The sequence below is a fragment of the Protopterus annectens genome, chromosome 11.part0, assembly GCF_019279795.1.
Source record: "Protopterus annectens isolate FY-2018-M chromosome 11.part0, PAN1.0, whole genome shotgun sequence".
NCBI classification, from domain to species: Eukaryota; Metazoa; Chordata; order Ceratodontiformes; family Protopteridae; genus Protopterus; species Protopterus annectens.
Genome location: NC_056745.1, coordinates 976,210,687 through 976,230,732, shown reverse-complemented (window position 1 = coordinate 976,230,732; position 20,046 = coordinate 976,210,687). Strand labels below are relative to the sequence as shown.

The 20,046-nt window shown below is 41.4% G+C and overlaps 1 protein-coding gene across 1 annotated transcript in view; it reads right to left on the bottom strand.

Moving 5' to 3' along the window:
- Positions 1 to 20,046, bottom strand: part of SEMA3E (semaphorin 3E) — a 949,587-nt gene that overhangs the window by 25,025 nt on the left and 904,516 nt on the right. The window contains exon 15 of the mRNA XM_044088353.1: positions 4,053 to 4,120. Coding sequence (XP_043944288.1) covers positions 4,053 to 4,120 — 68 coding nt within the window. The remainder of the gene's footprint in view (positions 1 to 4,052; positions 4,121 to 20,046) is intronic.

Genomic DNA, 20,046 nt, shown 5'->3' with positions numbered 1-20,046 from the left:
AGAGACTTGAGACAGGCTCAGCTCTCAGACCCTACATTGCAAGGCCTGAGGCAGGTAGCTAGGGAGGTACCTGATTCTCAAGGGAATGGGGAATCTGTATACTGGGACAAAGGGTTACTGTACAGAGAGAGGACCCCTGAGGGAGGGATAGAGGGTGAGAGAGTACAGCAGTTGGCAGTACCTAGAGCCTACCGTCTGGCACTTCTAGCCATAGCCCATGATATTCCCTTTGCAGGTCATATGGGCATAAAACGTACAAAGAGGCATCTTATGCAGAACTTCTATTGTCCTTGAATTTCCAGAGATGAAACTGGGTACTGCAGGACTTGTGAGCAGTACCAAAAGGTAGGCAAGGCAGGAGACAAAGTGAGAGCTTCTTTAATGCCTTTGCCTATGATTGAGGAGCCATTTCAGAAGGCGGCTATGGATATTGTGGGTCCTCTGAGTACCCCAAGTTCCACAGAGAAAAAGTATATCCTAGTGGAAGTGGATTATGCTACACGATACACTGAGGTGGTGGCTTTGTCCTCCATTGAGGCCGAGAAGGTGACAAATGCTTTGTTAGAGATTTTCAGCAGGGTGGGTTTCCCAAAAGAAATACTGTCTAACAGAGGTGCCAATTTCATGTCAGACCTGCTGGCTTGTCTGTGGAAGTCCTGTGGGGTGAAACACATGAAGACCACCCTCTATCATCCACAGACTAATGGTCTTGTTGAGAGGTTAAACTCTACAATCAAGTCCATGCTACGGGCATTTGCAGATCAGTTTAGGAAGGAATGGGACAGATATTTGCCCCATCTGTTGTTTGCTTGCAGAGAGGTTCCCCATGAATCCACAGGTTTTTCACCATTTGAGTTGCTGTATGGGCATAGGGTGAGGGGAACTCTAGATTTAATTTGAAATGAGTGGGAAGGTGAGTGTGAGTCTCACAAGGAGTCAGTTGTGGCATACATCCTAAACCTCAGGACAGGGTTCAGGAAACTCATGGGCTTGGCCCAGGAGAACCTGGCAGAAGCCCAACAACAGAAAAAGGTGTGGTATGACAGAAATGCTTGAGCTAGATAGTATGCTGTGGGGCAGCAGGTAATGGTTCTCATTCCTGTCAGACACAACAAGCTGCAAGCAGCTTGGGAGAGTCCCTACAAGGTGGTAAGAAAAGTAAGTGATGTTAACTACATGGTGGAACTGCTAGACAGAAGGCAGGGACACAAACTGTACCATGTTAACATGATGAAACATTACCATGATAGGGAGGCCCTTGTGCTGAGCACTTGCAGTGGATTTCAGGAGGAGTCTGAGGGAGATCTGTCGACTGATCTCCTCAGTGAGGCTTGGGCTGATACCTCAGTGGAAGTGGTAGCAATATCCCAGCAGCTACCTCCTATTTGATGACATGCTCACTGGGAAACCAGGGTGCACCCACCTTGTGCAGCACCAGGTGGATACAAGACCCCAAAGGCCTATTAGGCAGGCCCCTTATAGGGTGCCTGAGAGAGTCAGACATACTCTGAGGGAGGAGGTACAGGAGATGTTGGAACTAGTGGTGATTCAAGAGTCCAACAGTCCCTGGGCCTCCCCAGTGGTGCTGGTGCCAAAGAAGGATGGCAGCACCAGGTTCTGTGTGGATTACAGGAAATGAAATAGTCACACAGAGTCAGATGCTTACCCCTTGCCTAGGACAGATGAGGTCCTAGAGCAGCTGGGTGGGGCTAAGTATCTTACAACCATTGATCTTACCAAGGGATACTGGCCGGTGCCCTTGACTCCCAGTGCTAGAGAGGTCAGCCTTTGTGACTCCTTTTGGCTTGTACGAGTTCACAAAGATGCCCTTTGGGATGAAGAATGCCCCGGTGACTTTCCAGAGGCTGGTAGATAATATCCTAGAAGGAGCAGGAGGGATTGAACTTGTGTACTTAGGTGATATTGCCATCTACAGCTATTCCTGGCCAGGGCACCTTCAGCATGTCAGGGAGGTGCTGGGCGGACTACAGAGGGCAGGGTTGACCATTAAGCAGAGCAAATGTCAGGTGGGTATGGCAGAGGTCTCCTACCTAGGACATAGAGTGGGGAGTGGTAAGATCAGGCCGGAACCTGCCAAAGTGGAAGCCATTCAGGCATAGCCTCCACCTGTTACCAAAAAGGTGAGGGCATTCTTAGGGACAGCAGGGTACTGCAGAAAGTTCGTCCCCAGTTATAGTACCATAGCTGCTCCCCTCACAGACCTGACAAGGAAGAAGAGGGCAGATAAGGTAGTGTGGACCCTAGTATGTGAGCAGGCATTCCAGAAGCTTAAAGAAGCTTTGAGAGGACCCCTGTGTTAGCCAGTCCAGATTACAGCAAAGAATTTGTTGTACAAGTGGATGCTTTGAACCATGGGGTGGGAGCTGTACTTAGCCAGATTTCTTCAGAGGGGGAAGAGCACCCAGTGGCTTATCTCAGTTGTAGGCTCCAACCCAGGGAAGAATGGTATGCAGCTGTAGAAAATTAATGTCTAGCCATAGTATGGGCATTGCAGAAACTTCAGCCTTATCTGTATGGAAGGAAATTCAGTTATGACAGATCACAACCCTCTAACATGGTTAAACAGAACCAGTCAGCAAAATGCCAAGTTGCTAAGATGGAGCCTGGGGTTGCAAGCATATGATATGTCAGTGCAACACCGCAGTGGGATTAGCAATGCCAATGAAGATGGGCTCTCAAGACAGGGAACGGGGTGAGGTACACTCAGATAGACCTAACCCTCTCAAGCGGCATTTCTCAAGGGTCACTTGAACAAGGGTACCGGAGGTTAGCTTGCCAGCTAGGCTGAGATCTGGACCCTATAGCTGTGCCAGTGGGGAGTCTTATTGGGGACCTGGGGAGCAAGGGAGCAACTAGCCCCAGACTGACTGTGATCTCTGTGTGCACTTAAGGGAAATTGTACTTTACTATGTGTATTTGTTATCCTTTACTCTTATATGAGACGCCCTCTCTGGTGTTAGTGGTGAGGATTGAGGCTCCTTGATTGCTGAGCCAGGGCATGGGCATCACATCCTCTTTGGAGAAAATGGCATCCCCACTAAATTATCACATTAATAAGAATGTATTAAGCATGCAATCAGCCATGAGGGACTTGGACACCCAGGTTGATAGCAACCTGACTTTTGACCATCACGTTGCCTCCTTTCAACATGGCCCACCTCATAAGTAATGATATTTCATCCAGGAAAAAGGAGGTCAAAACATCCCTGTACTCCTCCTTTATCAAACCCATTATTGAGTAAAGTGCCCCCTTTAGCATGTACCTTTCCAAGCACATGCAGCAGCTGGAGAGACCACTGAGGTTCCTGACCAGGAAAATCCAGGTTCTCAAACACCTGTCTTATACAGATAGGCTAAAAGCCCTGTCCCTCTACTCAGTCTCATACAGACTGCTCAGAGGTGACCTGTGCCTGGCATACAAGGCCTTCTCAGACCCAGCCTTGATATAGTTGCTGCATATCTGTAAGTCAAATTCCACTCGCACAACTTGCACACAAGGCCTCAACCTGGTCTGTGACATTAATAGAAATTGTTGGCAGGATAGATTTGTGACCCCCCCCCCCATCTGTGGAATAGACTCCCTCTCCATGTCAAGCAGAATACCTCATTAGCCGTCTTTAACAGGAACCTGAACTACTGGATGGGAAAAAGAAAATACACCCCTGGGATCCCACTTGTATCCCTGCTGGACAGGGGAAACAGGTGCTGACTTTGTGGGAACATCGGTCAAATTCTTGCCTAGGCTTATAAGGGCCTCTTGGCCAATAGCTTAGTATCGCCCTATTAACCTAGATATATGTATATTAAAAAAATATATATATATATATATATATATATATATATATATATATATATATATATATATAATATTCATTCATGTACTGGCTTTATAATTTATCTCTTAGCAAACAAATGCAGGTTCTTAGCAAACAGATGTAGTCAGTCTTATCTCAATAACTCATGACCATTCATTGAAATCTGTACTTTTTCATTTGTTTACATTTAGCTTGGCTGATATTGGATCTACGCACCATGTACTATTTGTCCATAGCACTGCTGAGCTACATCTCCATGTCGGACATCTTGCCTGCGAAACCGTCTGTGAGGAAACAAAAACAAAAATTATTCAATCCACCCAAGTTTAAATGAGTAAGTCTGAAAGTGATCACTTTAGCACCAAGTCAGTTATAAATATTCATTTTTACTGTGTAATAGACTGACTGACCTTGGAAGAAACACCGGCCAGGATTCACAGACAAGTTGTGTACTAAGCAGTGTGCACTTAATGCTCAGTAACATGCAAAAACATGCAGGCTAGTATTAGTTCTTAGCCTCATATTGTGCTCTAGTGAACTGAAAGTAAAAGTACACCAGAAGATACATGCACATGACCTCATAATGACATGCAGGTGGGACAAGATAGTAAAATGAGATCTTAATGGTAATCATACCTCTCAATTTCTTAGAGCAAGAATTCTGGACAAAGCCATAAATAAATGTGGGACAAAGACCGAAAAATAGGGACAATTTTTAAATATTGCTCTTACAAACTTAGAAAGTTGCTAGAATAGCAGGTTTTGCATTAGCATGAATTTTATGAAGGATATGAAGTCTGAAACTCAAATGTCTGTCATTATTTTCTAACGTCAGTTTTTAGTGTTTTATCACTAATTTGCCAGAAAACCATAATTTTATGAAGAACGGACCAGAAATATGAGGCAAAAATATGGACAATCTGCAAAAATCTGTACAGTTGAGAGGTATGAATGAAATGTATAAAAGATGCACATAGCTGGGATTATAGACACCTGTGGAAGAATTTTGCAGTCAATGTGTCTGGCTGTAAAAGGGAATGCCTGCTAAGGATTTCATCAAAGCTTTCATGTACAGACTGAGACTAGTTATTATTCAGCAACATATAATAACCCTTAGTACCACATGGCACCAGAAGCATGAATGTGGTGTCATCTGACATCAACATAAACATTAACAACAGTGGCTGACTTATCACAGCTTTTATGATCACTTTGCAGTCAATATGGAGATTGTTTGAATCTTGTTTGTCACAGAATTAGTAAGAATGTGTGGCCTTCTCATACCTATAGTAAAGGCATGTACAGTTCTCTTCATATTGGCTAGAAGGACTAATGAGAGATGAATGATGGCCATGCTGTGTCATTAAAAGGAAGCCTTCACCTCTAGAATATGCATATTCCTCACTATAATACTTCTACATGGACAGGATCGTATATGGTTTCATAGAACACTACAGGAGAAAGCCAGTATTGTGCCTGACTTCTATGACATTATCTGCTGCACTAAGGTACTTAGTCTCATAAACTGCAAACATGCTGAAATAAAGGCCCACACATACAAAGTGTTGTGAATACGAAAGGTTACTATTCCATGAACTGCCAGGATTTGTGTTACACACAAGATAAAGTAACCAGTTTGAACAAAGGTGGCGAGGGTCACAATGACACATGATTGTCATGTAGATGCTTATCTATCGATGCTGTGCAGTACATCAGTAAGGGCAGGGGGTGGTAATCATCAGCTGCAGTAAACCACCTGCACTATTCAGTTCTAGTCCCTTAACTTATTTAGCATAGGCCTGTATGCTGTTGCTGTAGTATTTCTGAAACATATATAGGGTGTGTGTGTGTGTGTGTGTGTGTGTGTGTGTGTGTGTGTGTGTGTGTGTGTGTGTGTGTGTGTGTGTGGTAGGGGTCATTTGCATGTGTGTTCTGTACATGGAGTACTATATGTACAGAATGGGATAAAATAGATACAGAGACCTTCCGCACTGTGTAATGATCTTTATGAATCACACAGGACTGTGTACCAGTCCTGCTTCATGTGTCACAATAGTTATGAATCTTATCCTTAATCCCCAGTTATTAGTATGACTACAGATATTAGCATAGTGATATGAAATATGGACTCCTGCTGTTACATCGCCACCCTAACTGCATATAATGAAACTCACTATAGCCAGTATACAAAACAGCAGCAACCATTAGTAATTGCTTTAATTGGCTGTTTTGTTCATAGGTTGGTACTAGGCTATCGGCCCTAGGGCCTGTACAAGCCTAGCCATAACAATTCCCTGGCTATTTCCTCCCACAGTATTTACTTCCCTGGACCTCTGTCTAGTAGGGTGACTGACATGATCCCCTAGGTGAATTTCCTATCTCCCATTCAATCATCAAGGTTCCTTTTGAAGAGGGCCAAAGAGGCGATCTGTTTGACATGTATGGACAGTCTATTCCAGAGTCTGGGGAGTCTCTGGGTCAGGAACCTTTCCCTTCAGCATGTTTTGTTCATTGTGATGACAAAGCTTAGATCCCTGGACCGTGTGCCTCTGAGGGATTGGGATTTCTTTAAGTGTAGCATGTCCAACAGCTCTGGGTTTGACATGGCCTTGTATGTTAAGCAGAGAAGGTCTCTGAGTAGACGATATGTGACAGAGTATAGGTGGAGTTTTTTTAGACGGTCAGCATAGGGCATCTGCTTTAGGCCTGTGATTCTTTTAGTGAGGTATTTCTGCGGTCTTTCCAGTTGTTGTAGATGTCTTGAGAGGTACATACTAAATGAAGCGTTGTATTCTATAATGGGTCTAATGAGGGATGAGTACAGTGGGACAACGACCTCCTTTTTTTTGGATGAAAAGCCCTTAGTGATGAGGTGTGCCACATAGAAGGATTTCCTGACTGTTGTGGGGATGTGATTATCGAAGGTGAGACCACTGTCCACCTGTGTCCCTAAGTCTCATCACATTTTCTGTGTTTAGTGTACTGCCACCTATGTGGTAATTCATGGGTACATGTTTTTTCCCAAAGGGGACAACAACCTATTCTCACTGCATTCCTACTGCTTTTCTGAATAAACATATGAATATTGATGAGCATATAAGTTAGGAAACATTGATTCCCCACAGTCCTTATAAATGGGCATTTTCCCTGAAATAACTACAGACATATGCCAAAATGTACATGATTTATGAACCCACAGTATTCCACAACTAAAGTAAAGAAAATAGCTGCATAACCTATTCACCTTAGAAACATAATATTTGCTTGTTACTGAACATAACCTAATAGAGTTGTACTTCATTCTCATGAGTGTAACTATATGTTAGGTGCTAATATCATTAATTAACATATTTCTTTCTTTCTTTCTTTCAAGACAAAATAAATCTTTCTCCAACATGCTGCTATTTGTCATTCAGTTACTGGAGCTGAATACCAAACTGGTACTTTGAGACTGACTATGGCATAGCCAAATAGTCAAACGCAACACCTATCCTTTTGGAATTTCAGCTTGCAGAAGGGACTGACGCTGATAAAATGGATCAAATACCAGTACTTTATAATGACGTGACACTAATTTTTGAGCAATATAATAAAATATGTAAAATAAAATGATAAATTACCAATCTGAGCAAGTAGACTCAAAAAGGGAATATTTTTGTGGATCTTAAAAGGCATTTATTTTATTTTTGTGATTTAGAAATTGCACTACGGTTGTATCCTGAGAAGGCCTACAAGCATACCTCTCAAGTGTACCTGATTACGAGGAACGTACCTCATTTGGGTTCTTAAAAAGTTCATGTTCCTCGAAGTTCCTCAAAGTTCCACATTGAAAGAATCTGTCACATATTCAGTAAAATCCATGGTAAATAGAAATTTATCATATAGATTCATTAAAGGATCTTCTTTATAAGTAAAACCAGCATATTTTAACCATCCTATCACCTTCCTAGTTGAAGTTGTTAGTAAGCCATTAGTGTGTGTTCCACATTTTGCCCATTTGTTCCACATTATGAAAGCGAGTGTTCCTCATTTTGGTGATGGAAGGTTGAGAGCTATGCCTACAAGAAATTTGTAATACATTGCATCCTTCATAACATGGCCCAGCACAGCATTGCAAACATGCAAGCAGAAGCATGAAGGTAACCTCAAGCAAAACAAATTGTACTGCCACCATCATGACAAGCTTGACACATACAATTTCCTGTAGATGCCTAGTCTATTACTGAATATGTAATCACTATATTTCAGATATTTTTTATGCACCCAAAGGGTCTACTATAATCTCTTTGTATGTTTTCTTTCACTAAATATGCTTTTGGAGCTTTCCTACTAAGACCTCCTCTGAAAAGGGGTCTCACATGACCCAGACAGAGCTTCCTGGTGATCAAATGCAAATTAAATAAATCATAAATAAATACATTCAGTGTAAAATATAAGCCCTGAACACGTGAACACAGCTTGTTTAGTGCTCTGTCTGTCTAAGCATAAAGTACAGTGTGTACGACCTTACCATAAATGTAGATGCCCTTCTTTTCACTCTTGTAGTATTCATAACATATGGGATCTCCTGTCAAGGACAGCCCAATTCCCAGCTAGTATACCAAAGCCTTTACATACTGCCACCATCATACATCATACATCATACATATGCTTCTTGGACATAAAGATAACGTATGCATACTCAAGACACAGAATTGAAGTGCCCCAGGAGAACTAGAACAACCTTGGAATGAAGAAGGACATGTGCATCCAGGAGAGAAGAGGACTAGGACAAGAAAGGGAGAAGACCTCTCAGTCAGTAGAGTGTGCCTAACAAAAACAAAGAGTGAAGAGGGGACATGGAGGAGGGACTGAATACTGCAACAGTGAGAACAACATTTAGTGCGCCCAACAAAAGCAAAGAGAGAAAAGATGGAAGAAAGGAGGGACTCAACACTGCAACAGTGAAAAGAAGACTATCTACTGTTATGGTAAGATCTTAGAACTGTACGACGTCCTTCTTTTCATTGTTGCAGTATTCATATCATGTGGCAGATTACCAAAGCTACTGTAAAGGCATTTACTAATCAGAATCTAGAAATGCAATTCTTCATTTAATCATGCCGTTGAAATAAAATATTAAAAATTAAAACATTTTTAGGCCTAAATCTGATTTTCGGTATGCAATATTTTAGAAAAAATGACCGCTCAACTGCATTTGCCATCCAGATGTTGGTATTACGCATTAATTAATTTTACTTTCAATTTAACAAAAGTCTGAAACCTTACATTTGATGATATGGTACTCAAAGAAGTGTATTTCCAGATTTTGATAGTAAACCCTGCAAAAGGATGGGAGGAGGAAGGAATAGAGGAGCCCTCCACAAACCCATGAAGGATAGCTGTGATAGATCTTACCCTGGCTCTGGAAATGACCTCCATCTTGTGATGTTTAGTAAATTTGTGGACAGAGGACCAAGTAGCAGCTTTTAAGATGGATCTAGTATTAAAACCTTTAAAGAAAGATCCCGTAGAGGCTATTGCCCTTGTAAATGAGCTTGAACTGAAGCAGAAAGTTGCTTGCCATGAAAAGAATAATAATAAAAATGGCTTAGAAATCCAGGAGAAGATGGTTTGCTTAGAAACCGACAAACCCAATGTCCTGGTATGAAAAAAAGCAAAAAAGATGCTTAGATTTGCAGATAGTCTTTGTTTTATCCAAACAATACTTGAGCTGTTTATGTAGATCCAAGGTGTGGCAAACCTTCTCACTAGCAGATTGAGGAGAAGGAAAAAAAGAAGGAAACTGGATAGACTGGTTAAAAGACAACTAAGTGACCACTTTGGGAATAAAAGGATTAGTATAAAGAGACACTTTCTTCCTATGAAAAAAACAAAAAGGAGGAACCTCCATCAGACCCTGAAGTTCAGAAGCTCTCTTGGCTGAAGTAAGAGTAACTAACAAAACAGTCTTCCAGCTGCAGTTTTGCAAAGTAGAAGTAGTGGGCTCAAAAGGAACCTAAACCAAACTTTCAAGGATAATATTAAGGTCACAAGAGGGAAAAGTAGGTTTTCTTCGGGGTCTGATAAGAAGGATACCTTTAAGGAGTTGCTTGACCTGAAAAGGAGAAGCCAATGGTGGGTTGAAGGGCAGACAAGCAGAGATTGTTGTCAAGTGAGCTTTAACTGGAGACTGTACTAGGCCAGCATGAAGCAGTTCACACAAATAAGGCAGGAACAAAGGGACCATCATTGAGAAGCAATCCTGACTTGAGACACCAAACAGAAAATCTCTTCAATTTAGCCATATAGGATTTTCTGGTAGTGTGTTTCCTTGCTTCCTGCAGAACCATATCCTCAGAAAAGTGATGTCTAAAAGGGATCAAAACGCTATCACGCAAAGTGCCAACTGAAGTGTAGACAAATGAGGGTGGATGTTCGACTCCTTATTTTGCATGGGAAGATCCACCCTGTGAGGTAAGTTGTGATGATGGCCTCTGGCCAGTTGAAACAAAAGGAGGAACCAGTGCTGACTTGGCCAAAATAAAGTCACAAACAAGATTCTGGGATAGTCATTTCTGATTTTGTGTAGGGCCCTGGAAAAAAGTGGAAGAGAAGGATAAGCATATAGGAACATTCCCTTCAAAAAAGGACATGCATCACCCTAAGTCAGAAGGCTTGAGACTCTGGAACAGAAGTGAGGAAATTGCCTGTTCACAGGGGAGCAAAACGATCACCTCTCTGTGAAGCATACATTCATGAAATTGTGTCTAGAAACACCTCTCTGTGAAGCATCCATGCATGAAATTGTGTCCTGGCCCTACTCGGGGAGTCTACCACAATGTTGTGTTCTGAAGGGATGTAGACCACCTGAAGAGTTAGCTGATGACAGATAGTCAAGTCCCAGGCCTTAAGGGTTAGACTGCAAAGAAGACAAGACTTTATACCCTACTGCTTATTGATGTACCACATGACTGTGGTGTTGTCTCTAAAGACCTTTAGAGGGCCAGGAGGCCAAAGAGAATTGAAGGCCTGAAGAGTAAGAATGAGTCCCCTCATCTCTTTCCTGTTGATATGGCCTATTCTCTGATGAAGGGCCATAGATCCTGCACCTTCAGATTATTGGATGTGGCTCCCAACCCCAGAACAAAAGTGGATGTGGACAGCTCTTGAGAAGGTGTAAGTGTCTGAAAGGGAGGTCTGAAATGAAGAAAATCTGCCAAATCTATTGGTGAAACTCAAGTTTGAGACAATGTACAAAGGGAATTGGAAACTCCAGAAAGTGGCATTGCTGGAGCAAAACCATCTTTAAGTGTCATTGAAGCTTCACCATATTAAGCTTGGCCAAAGAAAGCATTGGAATGGTAGATTCCATGAAACACAAGGTTCTGAGAAATTCCCTCTCTGGAATGTGAGAAAGGACAAGAATAGAGTAGAAGTAGGTTGTCAGAGACAGATCCTTGCTGGAAGGATGAGAAGCCAACATTGGAATAGTTTGGATTCTGCAACCCACAAAAATGTGGTCTTGCGAATGAGTCAGAACTGACTATTTGAAATTGATGGTGAATACCAGACTACAGAACCCACAGAAGCCTAGGTTGAGAGAGAGCTTGAAGGAGCAGGTCACCGAACTATGGGAATATCTTGGTTCTCAAAAGTCTAAAAAGGCTATGACAGTGCTAGACATTTTGTGAATACCTTTGGGGCTCTAGAGTGATGAAAGGGCAAAGCAGAGAACCAAAAATAAGAGGAAGAAACAGAGAAATTAAAATCCTCCTGAAAAGAGATTGAATGAGAATATGAAGACAGGCATACTTTAGATCTAGAGAGACCAGAAAAGTCAGTGAAGTAATAGAGGAAACAGAGTCTGTGGTGAAAGCATCTGGAAAGAGTCAATCTTTAAAAAAGTGTTGAGAAAGGAGAGGTCTAGGACAGATGTCCATGATCCTTCTCTTCTGGGAACCAGAAACATCCTAAAGTAAAATGCTGCTCCATTTTGAGATTCTGGAATGGTTGGGTAGTGCCCTGATCAAAAGATTCTGCAGAACCACAGATAAATAAGGGAGTTGGTCTGGAGGAGGTTAACTGAGACTAGAGAAGGGGGAAGGTATTTTCATATCATAAATTAACCATGACAGCTAACAGACAGAACCCAAGAGTCTGAAGTTATCTGTTGCCAGACAGGGAGAGACAGGGAAAGCCTGAGAGATAAGGAAAGTTGGCTGAGGGGAGGAGGAGGAGAAAATATGTCAGATGGTGGTACATTTGTCCTGAAAAAGGGGCTTTTGAGTTTTTGAACTCTGGGTGGATTTATAAGAGAACATGCATTTTGGATCTCTTTTCCTCTTGAAGGCTGACAAGATTGCCTATGAACAAAAATTAGGGATGGGAGAAACAAAAATTTGTTTAAGATCCTGCGTGGCTTTACCTTTTTCTTGTGACATTTTAAACAAGTCAGCAGGAGCTGTTGGTTGTCCAAAGGAGCATCTCGGAGTTGATGGATTTCCTATGAGGTAGAACTAAATAAGGAGAGGGCAACAGACTTACCGTTAGAGTTAGGAAGGTCTGTCAAAATCCCCCTAGTTGAGACAAAAGGGTTAAAGCATACCTGACCATATGGGTTTGATAATTTAATACCCTGAAGACCAGAGTAGCAGAAGTATAAACCTTTTTCTTCAGACTCTCCATAACTCAACTGTTTTTATTAGAAGGGAGAATTTTGGAAAGAGGGTAAAAGTTTGGATTGCTTGTCAACAGAAACAGAGACTACCACAAGGCTTGAATAAGGACACTTGTAAAAGTACTTAAAGGCCTCAGGCATCTTATAAAAAATGCTCAGGCTTCTTCTGATCTGGCAGTTGGGAATCAGAAACCAAAGAAGCAGTTGCAGATGGATCCATCAAATCATACAATACAGGGTTACAGAAGAAGGTTTAGGAGATTACATTTTTAACAACTCATAATACCTCTTTTGAATACCAGAGACCTGGGAACAATTACACTTAAAATGTTCCATCATGTGAACCACAGTGTCCTCAAAGGACAATTCCTCAAAAGGACAATCCAGACTCAAGGGATCATCTTCCTTAGACCTATAGTCTAAGGGTGAAGTAATTTCTGAGGAGTAGGTTAACGATTCATCTCCTGAGTCCACTTCCTTATCCAAAGAAACTAATTGCCTGGTCTTTTTGACTGGAGTAGATGACCAAGGAAAAGTTGGAAAAGGCAACTGCAGAGCAGGCTTCAAAGCCATCATGGCATTAAACAAACCTTGGGTGAAGTCCTGCAATTCCTTCTGAGGATCTTTAGCAATGGGAGGAAGATGTTTAGTTTTCTGCTTCTTCTTTAAAGGGACATCAGCTCTGACCAACCTAGGGTGCTCAGAGCCATGTCTAGACTTGATATGGGTACCAGAAACCTGAGGAATCCCCTTAGGCCCTTTGGAAATGATCAGCCATGGTCTTCCCTCAAATTTCTGTGGCGTACATGTACATAGCCTTAGAGGAAGTGTAAGAAGCTGATTTTATGCCGACATCTGACAGAGTTAACACAGAGGAAGCTGTTGTTGGTACCAGATGGTCTTTGGGGTCTTCACCCACCTCAAGAGAGACATCAGATAAAGGCTGGAGAGCAGAGTTAGACCAAGACTTTTTGGTATTCTTTTTAAGAGATGGCTATACCTTGGGGCTGGCAAAATTGGCCATGGTACCCTTGGCCAAATGTTTGAGACATTCTCAAGGTAAATGGATGAAGAAGACAAATGGCTGAAAAGAGTTTGGAAGACAAATGCATGAGGAAATGGTACACTCAGCATGGACATGTGAGATATCTAGGCAGAATAAACACTTTTCATGGAAATATTTATGGGGAATCTGTCTCCCATGGTGACATTTTCCCTTCCTGGAGGAAATGAACCCTTAAGAACACAAGTAAAGAAGGAAAAGAAGGAACCTCAATGAGGCATTTATCTGTAAACATCTCAGTGAAAACAAGCTCAGTGAAGAGTGTTCAGTCCATTGTTCATCTGTGGTGTTCAGACTGTCAGCAAAGAAGTTCTGAGTACGGAGTATGCATTCATCACCTTTACGCCCTACACTTGCATGGGCAGCATACATCTGATGTACGATAGAGGGAAGATGTAAAGGCTTGGGTATACCAGCTGGACATTGGGCTATCCTTGGCAGGAGATCCCATAGGTAGGTACAGCATCTTTTTACACTGAATAAAGTAGACTCAGGATCTAGTCTAGCAGTTTGATAATGGTCATGTGGTATCACACACACAGTATAAAATATGTAGCATTCTTCCCTAATACTGTACAAACAGCACTGGACCTAATGCCAGACACCTTACCAAGATTGTAAGGGGGAAACTGTTGCACTTAATAGTACTCACAGGGTGAGGTTTCAGCCTGGCAAAATGTAACTTGTTTCTTAAAACTCAGCTGGCAGACTTTACCATGGGAAAATGTGGGCAACAGTTTCTATCTGTGCTCTGGCAGTGATTCACTGTGTTGTTTTCTCTTTACTCTGAGTTTGAACAATCACATAGTTAGCATGTTTAAGTAAGGCCCTCATAGAAGTGCAGAACCCTGCAAAAAAATGATTTTTTTTTGTGTTATTTTTTTGACAGGATGAAGCTTGAACTGTTTTTTTTTTTAATCTGGCTTTAGCTTTTCTTAACTCAGGGAGATGTAGAAGCATCATCTGTCACACAATATGCATTTGTTACAGTCTCTGCATTATTGTACCATAATGTTAGTAATCACACCAGCGTGCAGCACAACATCCATTTCTTAGAGCCTTGATACTTTTCTATGACACTCAAAAATATGTGCCGTATCACACGTGGTGCAGTATGCCACGTCTGCCTCCACTGACAACATATCAGTCCTTAGTGCTAAATCTAACAGCATTCTGACTGTGGCACCATCACGCAGTCAGGTACAGTTAGACGAGATGGTGTCACTCCTTGATGACTATATAACTCTGTATGACGTAGGTGTGATGCATATGCATAGTGCGTCACTATTTGTAGACTATACTGCTGTTTCCTTTGTACTGCGGTGGTGGTGCTGCGGTAGCATTGTCGCCTCACCAATAGACATTGCCCTGTTTGATTCTCAGCTACAGCGTCTTCTGTGTAGAGACATGCGTGAATGGGCGTACCTTCATTGAAGGTTGTGCGTCAGGGCTGGCAACTCGGCATGTAAAAATCTACTGCCAAGCATTAGCGGACCGGAGTTCTGCTGTGGCGACCCCTAACCGGGAAAAGCCAAAAGAAACAACAACAACAACTGCTGTTGCCTTTGCTCTTTGCATGTGCCACACTTCTGTAGCTTCATCTGATCACACTATTTTTGGATAGTGCATATTTCTGCATTCCACCAGTCCCTGTCATGTGTCTGCCCACTCATCAGAAGAATGATGAAAAGCACCACTGAAGTTGGCATTCCAGGAGGTAGCAGGAATACTTTGGCAGGAGATTACTGTCACTGTGGAGCTAGGTCTCTACCCTCTTACATAACTAAAGGATACACCCAACAGATATTATAGGTTCATAGGTGAATACTAGGCTAACTGCCATTATGGGCCATTTTAAGCATAGCCAATTATCCCATTAGATAAAAGTAGCCTTGCTTAGTTCCACAGTATCCATCCATGTACTACCAATAGGACAGAGATTATTTCTAGTGAACACCATTTATTTTTATATGTGCCTTATTGTAGAACAACATTTAGGTGATGTCTCTGTCTGTAAGTAGTACAGGGGGCAATCATAAGGTAAATTTCCTCATTTCTATCCACAGATCCAGGTTACTCTTGAATAAGGACAGGGATAAACTTTGTTTTACATGGAGGGGCAGTCTGTTCCAAAGTAGTGGTAACTTCTGAAAGATTTACCTGTCTCTTCAAAACATTATATTTAAGATACCAAAGAAGCTCCCATCCCTGGATCAAGTAATTCTGATACCATTTAACTTGCAGATATGCACTACTTCCATCAGTAATTGGGCCAGAGGATGCCATATAAGCCAGCTATAGGTCCCCTCTCAACAGTCTGTAGGGTATTGAATACAGTAACAGTATTTTGAGGCTGTCCATGTAGGACTTACGTTTTATGCCCAGTATTCTCTTTGCGAGGAAACTCCGTGTGCATTTGATTCTTTGCATATGCCTGGCCAGATACATGCCAAAAGAGGCACTGTACTCAGGGATTGACCTGATGAGAGCAGAGTAAAGGGGGGCAATGACATCAATGGGCCTGACTCATTAAATTACTGTTTTTTATATATTCCTGGTTCCTGGTGTTTATATCCTGCCACACTTTCTATTTTGATCAATGGGCCTGGAGGCTGTTTGCATATAAGATGCGCAGTATAGAAGGATTTTTTTATCATTGTGGACACGTTGACCAAATACTAGGCTACTGTACATATATTCCCAAATCCACACCTACAGAGTCAACTCTTAGGGGTGTATTGTTAATGTGGTAATTTCCCAGTGTAGTTAGTTTCCCAAAGGATAGAGTAATGCACTTTTTTGGAATTTAGTTTTAGTCTACACCCTGGCACCAATCATATGTTTGGAACATGCAGAATGGTCATTTTGGAATTCAGTAACTGCTCCTGACTTGCGGTCCTCCACAGACTTTGTCAACCAGAGACATTTGGTGTTTTTCTTTACTTTAGAGAAGTAAATGCCAAACATAAAATGACCCAGTACTGAACCCTGTGGGACTCCAATGGTGACTGGTCTTTTTGTGGAGGCAGTGTCCTGTATCTTGATCTGCTGAGTCTAATTTGTGAGTCATGTGCTAATCCAGCAAGAGATGTAGGTGTTTATTCCTAACTGGGTAAGCTTCTCCACTATGTCTGAGAAAGGTACTGAGTCAAAAACTTTGGCCAAATCTTTTTCTTTAAACAAGAAACATCTTTATTAAATTATATTATCATACATTTATATAAATGAAAACAAACCACATTGATATAATTTTAGTTGCAAACATTATACATCACTTATAATCTATCAAGCCACTGCCATTCAAACATCATGTAGCTCATTCAGATCCTACCTTCTTTTAAACCTCGTTCCTCGTCTGTATGTATTTTTCCCACAGTTTCCATTTTTTTCTATGTTATTTGCTCCTCTCCTTTTATAAAGATCCCATTTCAGTTGTTTTATCTCTGTTACTATAATCACTACTTCTGATACAGTTGGTTTAGACTTTGCTTTCCATTTCCTAATAATTGCATTTTTGGCAGCCACCATAATTAGACTCAGCAAGGCCTTACTACGTCTAGGCAATTCCAGTTCTGTATCATGGTTCAAATGTATCATCCTGCCTTTGCCCATTGTTTTGCTGACCTCTCCAAAGAATCCTATTAGGGTACTAGTATGTGTAAACAAGAACTACATTTATGAGACTGGGATGGGTCCAGTGTTCAGAGGTTTCCTGTGTTTTTATTGGTTAGTTCCAGGATGAGTTTTTCCATGGTCTTACAAATGAGGCTGGTGAGACATGGGTCAATAATTACCCCAGTCAGTAGATGAACATTGTGCAGGGGTATGACTATTGCTGTCCTCCATTTGCTTGCTATAAAGCCTGTGTAGAGGCTGAAGTTGAACAGCATTATTAATAGTGGAGATAAATAATACTTCACACTATTTAAGATGCATCCTGGGATATTGTCAGGGCCCATTGATACAGTATTCCTGGCATTTGACAGTGTGATTAGGACCTGGTCCTCTGTGAAGGTGGGGGAGGTGGTATCAATTTCTAGAATATCTTGTGAGATAATTGTAAGTGAAAGAGGATTGAAGTTGGAGCTAAATTTATCAGCTAGTAAGTTAGTCATGTCTTCATGTATGATATAGGTGGTGTCATTCACAATCAGCTCAGCTCGCTGCTGCATAGCGCTCTTCATGTTACAGGCATAGCCAACTTGCTAAGGTATTTCTTAGAAGTAGGAAATTGTTTTGGAGAAGTCCCTAAAGATTTTAAGAGCTGCTGTGATCTTAGCTGTCAACTTTATTCTAAGGGAACAGTTTTATTGTCTGACCTGATGAGTGAAGATCATGTATAAGGGATAGAGTAAAACTCACCTATATTAGTAAGGATAAGATCAAGTACATTATTGTCCCTAGTGAATAATTTTAGTAGTTTTTCCAGAGCATTTGCATTAACAAAGTTCAGGAATGTTTGTGCTTATGCACTAGTGGTAGTGTAGGTTTCCTAGTCAATAACTGGATATTTAAAGTCACCCAGGAAAATGCTGAGTGACTTCACTTCTGGTAAGCAGGTACTATAGTTATCTTGGGTCATAGACAGAGTTCTATAACTGGCTATAATGTAGTAGGGGACTTCACTAATGGTGAGTTGGACATGAAGAAGTTCTAATGTATCATGCCCCTTAACAGCATAGATGTAAAACACTTCCTGATAAACATCACAGTATCTCCACCTCTTCTTACCGCCTGCACAGTAGCTGATCTAATATAGTCCTGCACAGCCAGAGTACTCTCACTGATTTAAACCATATCACAGTCACTACTCAGACATCTATGTCTCCAGGGTAGGAGGCTTTGCATGGAGTTGATTTTTTTGTATAGGTTCTAAGCAATGATCAGTAACCCCATTATACTTTGCCCCTGCAGTAATGCTGGCATGTGTATCTTTTTGGCATAAAAAGGCAGTAAGGGAGTGGAGAAGATCTTAGCCAGTATTCAAAAACCAAGAGGGAACAGATGTAGAAAAATATTGCACCCCCCCCCCTCCACTTTGAATGACACCAAAAGTTAAGCCAATTATTGAAGTTGATTATGTTTTGCTCATATTGTTGCATTATCTTTGGAGACTGTAGAATGCTGCTCAATGCTAGGCTCATACTTGCTTGGGAACACAGAGAGTGCCATGATGTCACTCTTCATATAGTTCAGGAAGGTAGGCCTCAAGTCATAAACTCCCACATGTACCATGACAGCATCATACTGCTACTTGTTGTTCATGGACTTGAGTATGTATGCGATCTGATGGATCCTAGCACCAGACAAATGAATGACCATCAGTCTTTCCTTGCTCGGTCTGGTAGGAGGTACATCTACTGTGTACTGTACCACTGGTGGGGCAGTGTACAAGCATACCTCTCAGCATAGCCCTTAGTGAGCAAATGAAATAGAGTACCAAAAATGACCAACAGCATTAATGTCAATAGAATTGATCTTGCCATGGTGTTAATCAATCCTGCAGTGCTACTTGACTGTCTTGTCAAATTAAAAAAAAAAAAGACTAAAACATGTTGCAGAACTATAGTAGAAAGCCACCTACAAAACAACCCATTCATAAAAGCTTGTAAAGGATACATAAATCCTTATTTAACAAAGTATGTATTTGTCTCATCCCACTAAATTCAGTGGGTAACAGTAAAAAAATAATGAAGAAATAGTTAACATCCTATATTGTGCAATTAGGAAATGAGTTTATGACTCATGCTATAGTAGAAGATATTTCATATAATACACAGCAGATCCCACAACAGCTAGTACAGTGATGCATACCTAGATTTCATGACACTATAAAAGATTTAAAACTGAACTATCATTATATACCATTTTGACACAGATGTGAATGACAGTATAATGCCACTCCTGGTTGGTACTGATTTCCTAAAAGCACTTGTTGTTATTTACTTAATCTTGTTTTGGGCTAAGGTAGATGTTCTGACCATCACCAAGATCCTGCAACCCTCGTCTTGCTCTGATTCACAATTCTGTCTTGCTCTCCAAATCAATGCTGTCTTGAGAAGTGAAAAATAAGACCAGAGGCATTATATTCTGTGGACCATGCAGGTAAATCACAATAGTCTTTATGTGGTATTTCACTTATGGATACCATTGATATTTATGTATGATTTGCTTCCAGCCCTGCCCCCTTCAGTACCGTAATGAATGCTACTAACAGCCAGCATGAGTGCACTTCTCTTAACATTTACAATACTTGGCTAGGGTACAAGAAGACCTTGGCTGGACTTGTAAGCCTCTTGAGTTTGGGTGCATATGTAACACACTTTTGGAGCCTCCCTCCCAAAAGTTTTCCAGCAGCAGAATTTAAATAAATTCATCCTCCTTCCCTCAGGATGGGAATTCCACTCCAGCTGGCTTCCTCCTTGCAGTGACCTCTACTCTGACCTGGGTCATTTGAATGAAGTTAGGAAAGTTCCAGGGAGTCAGTT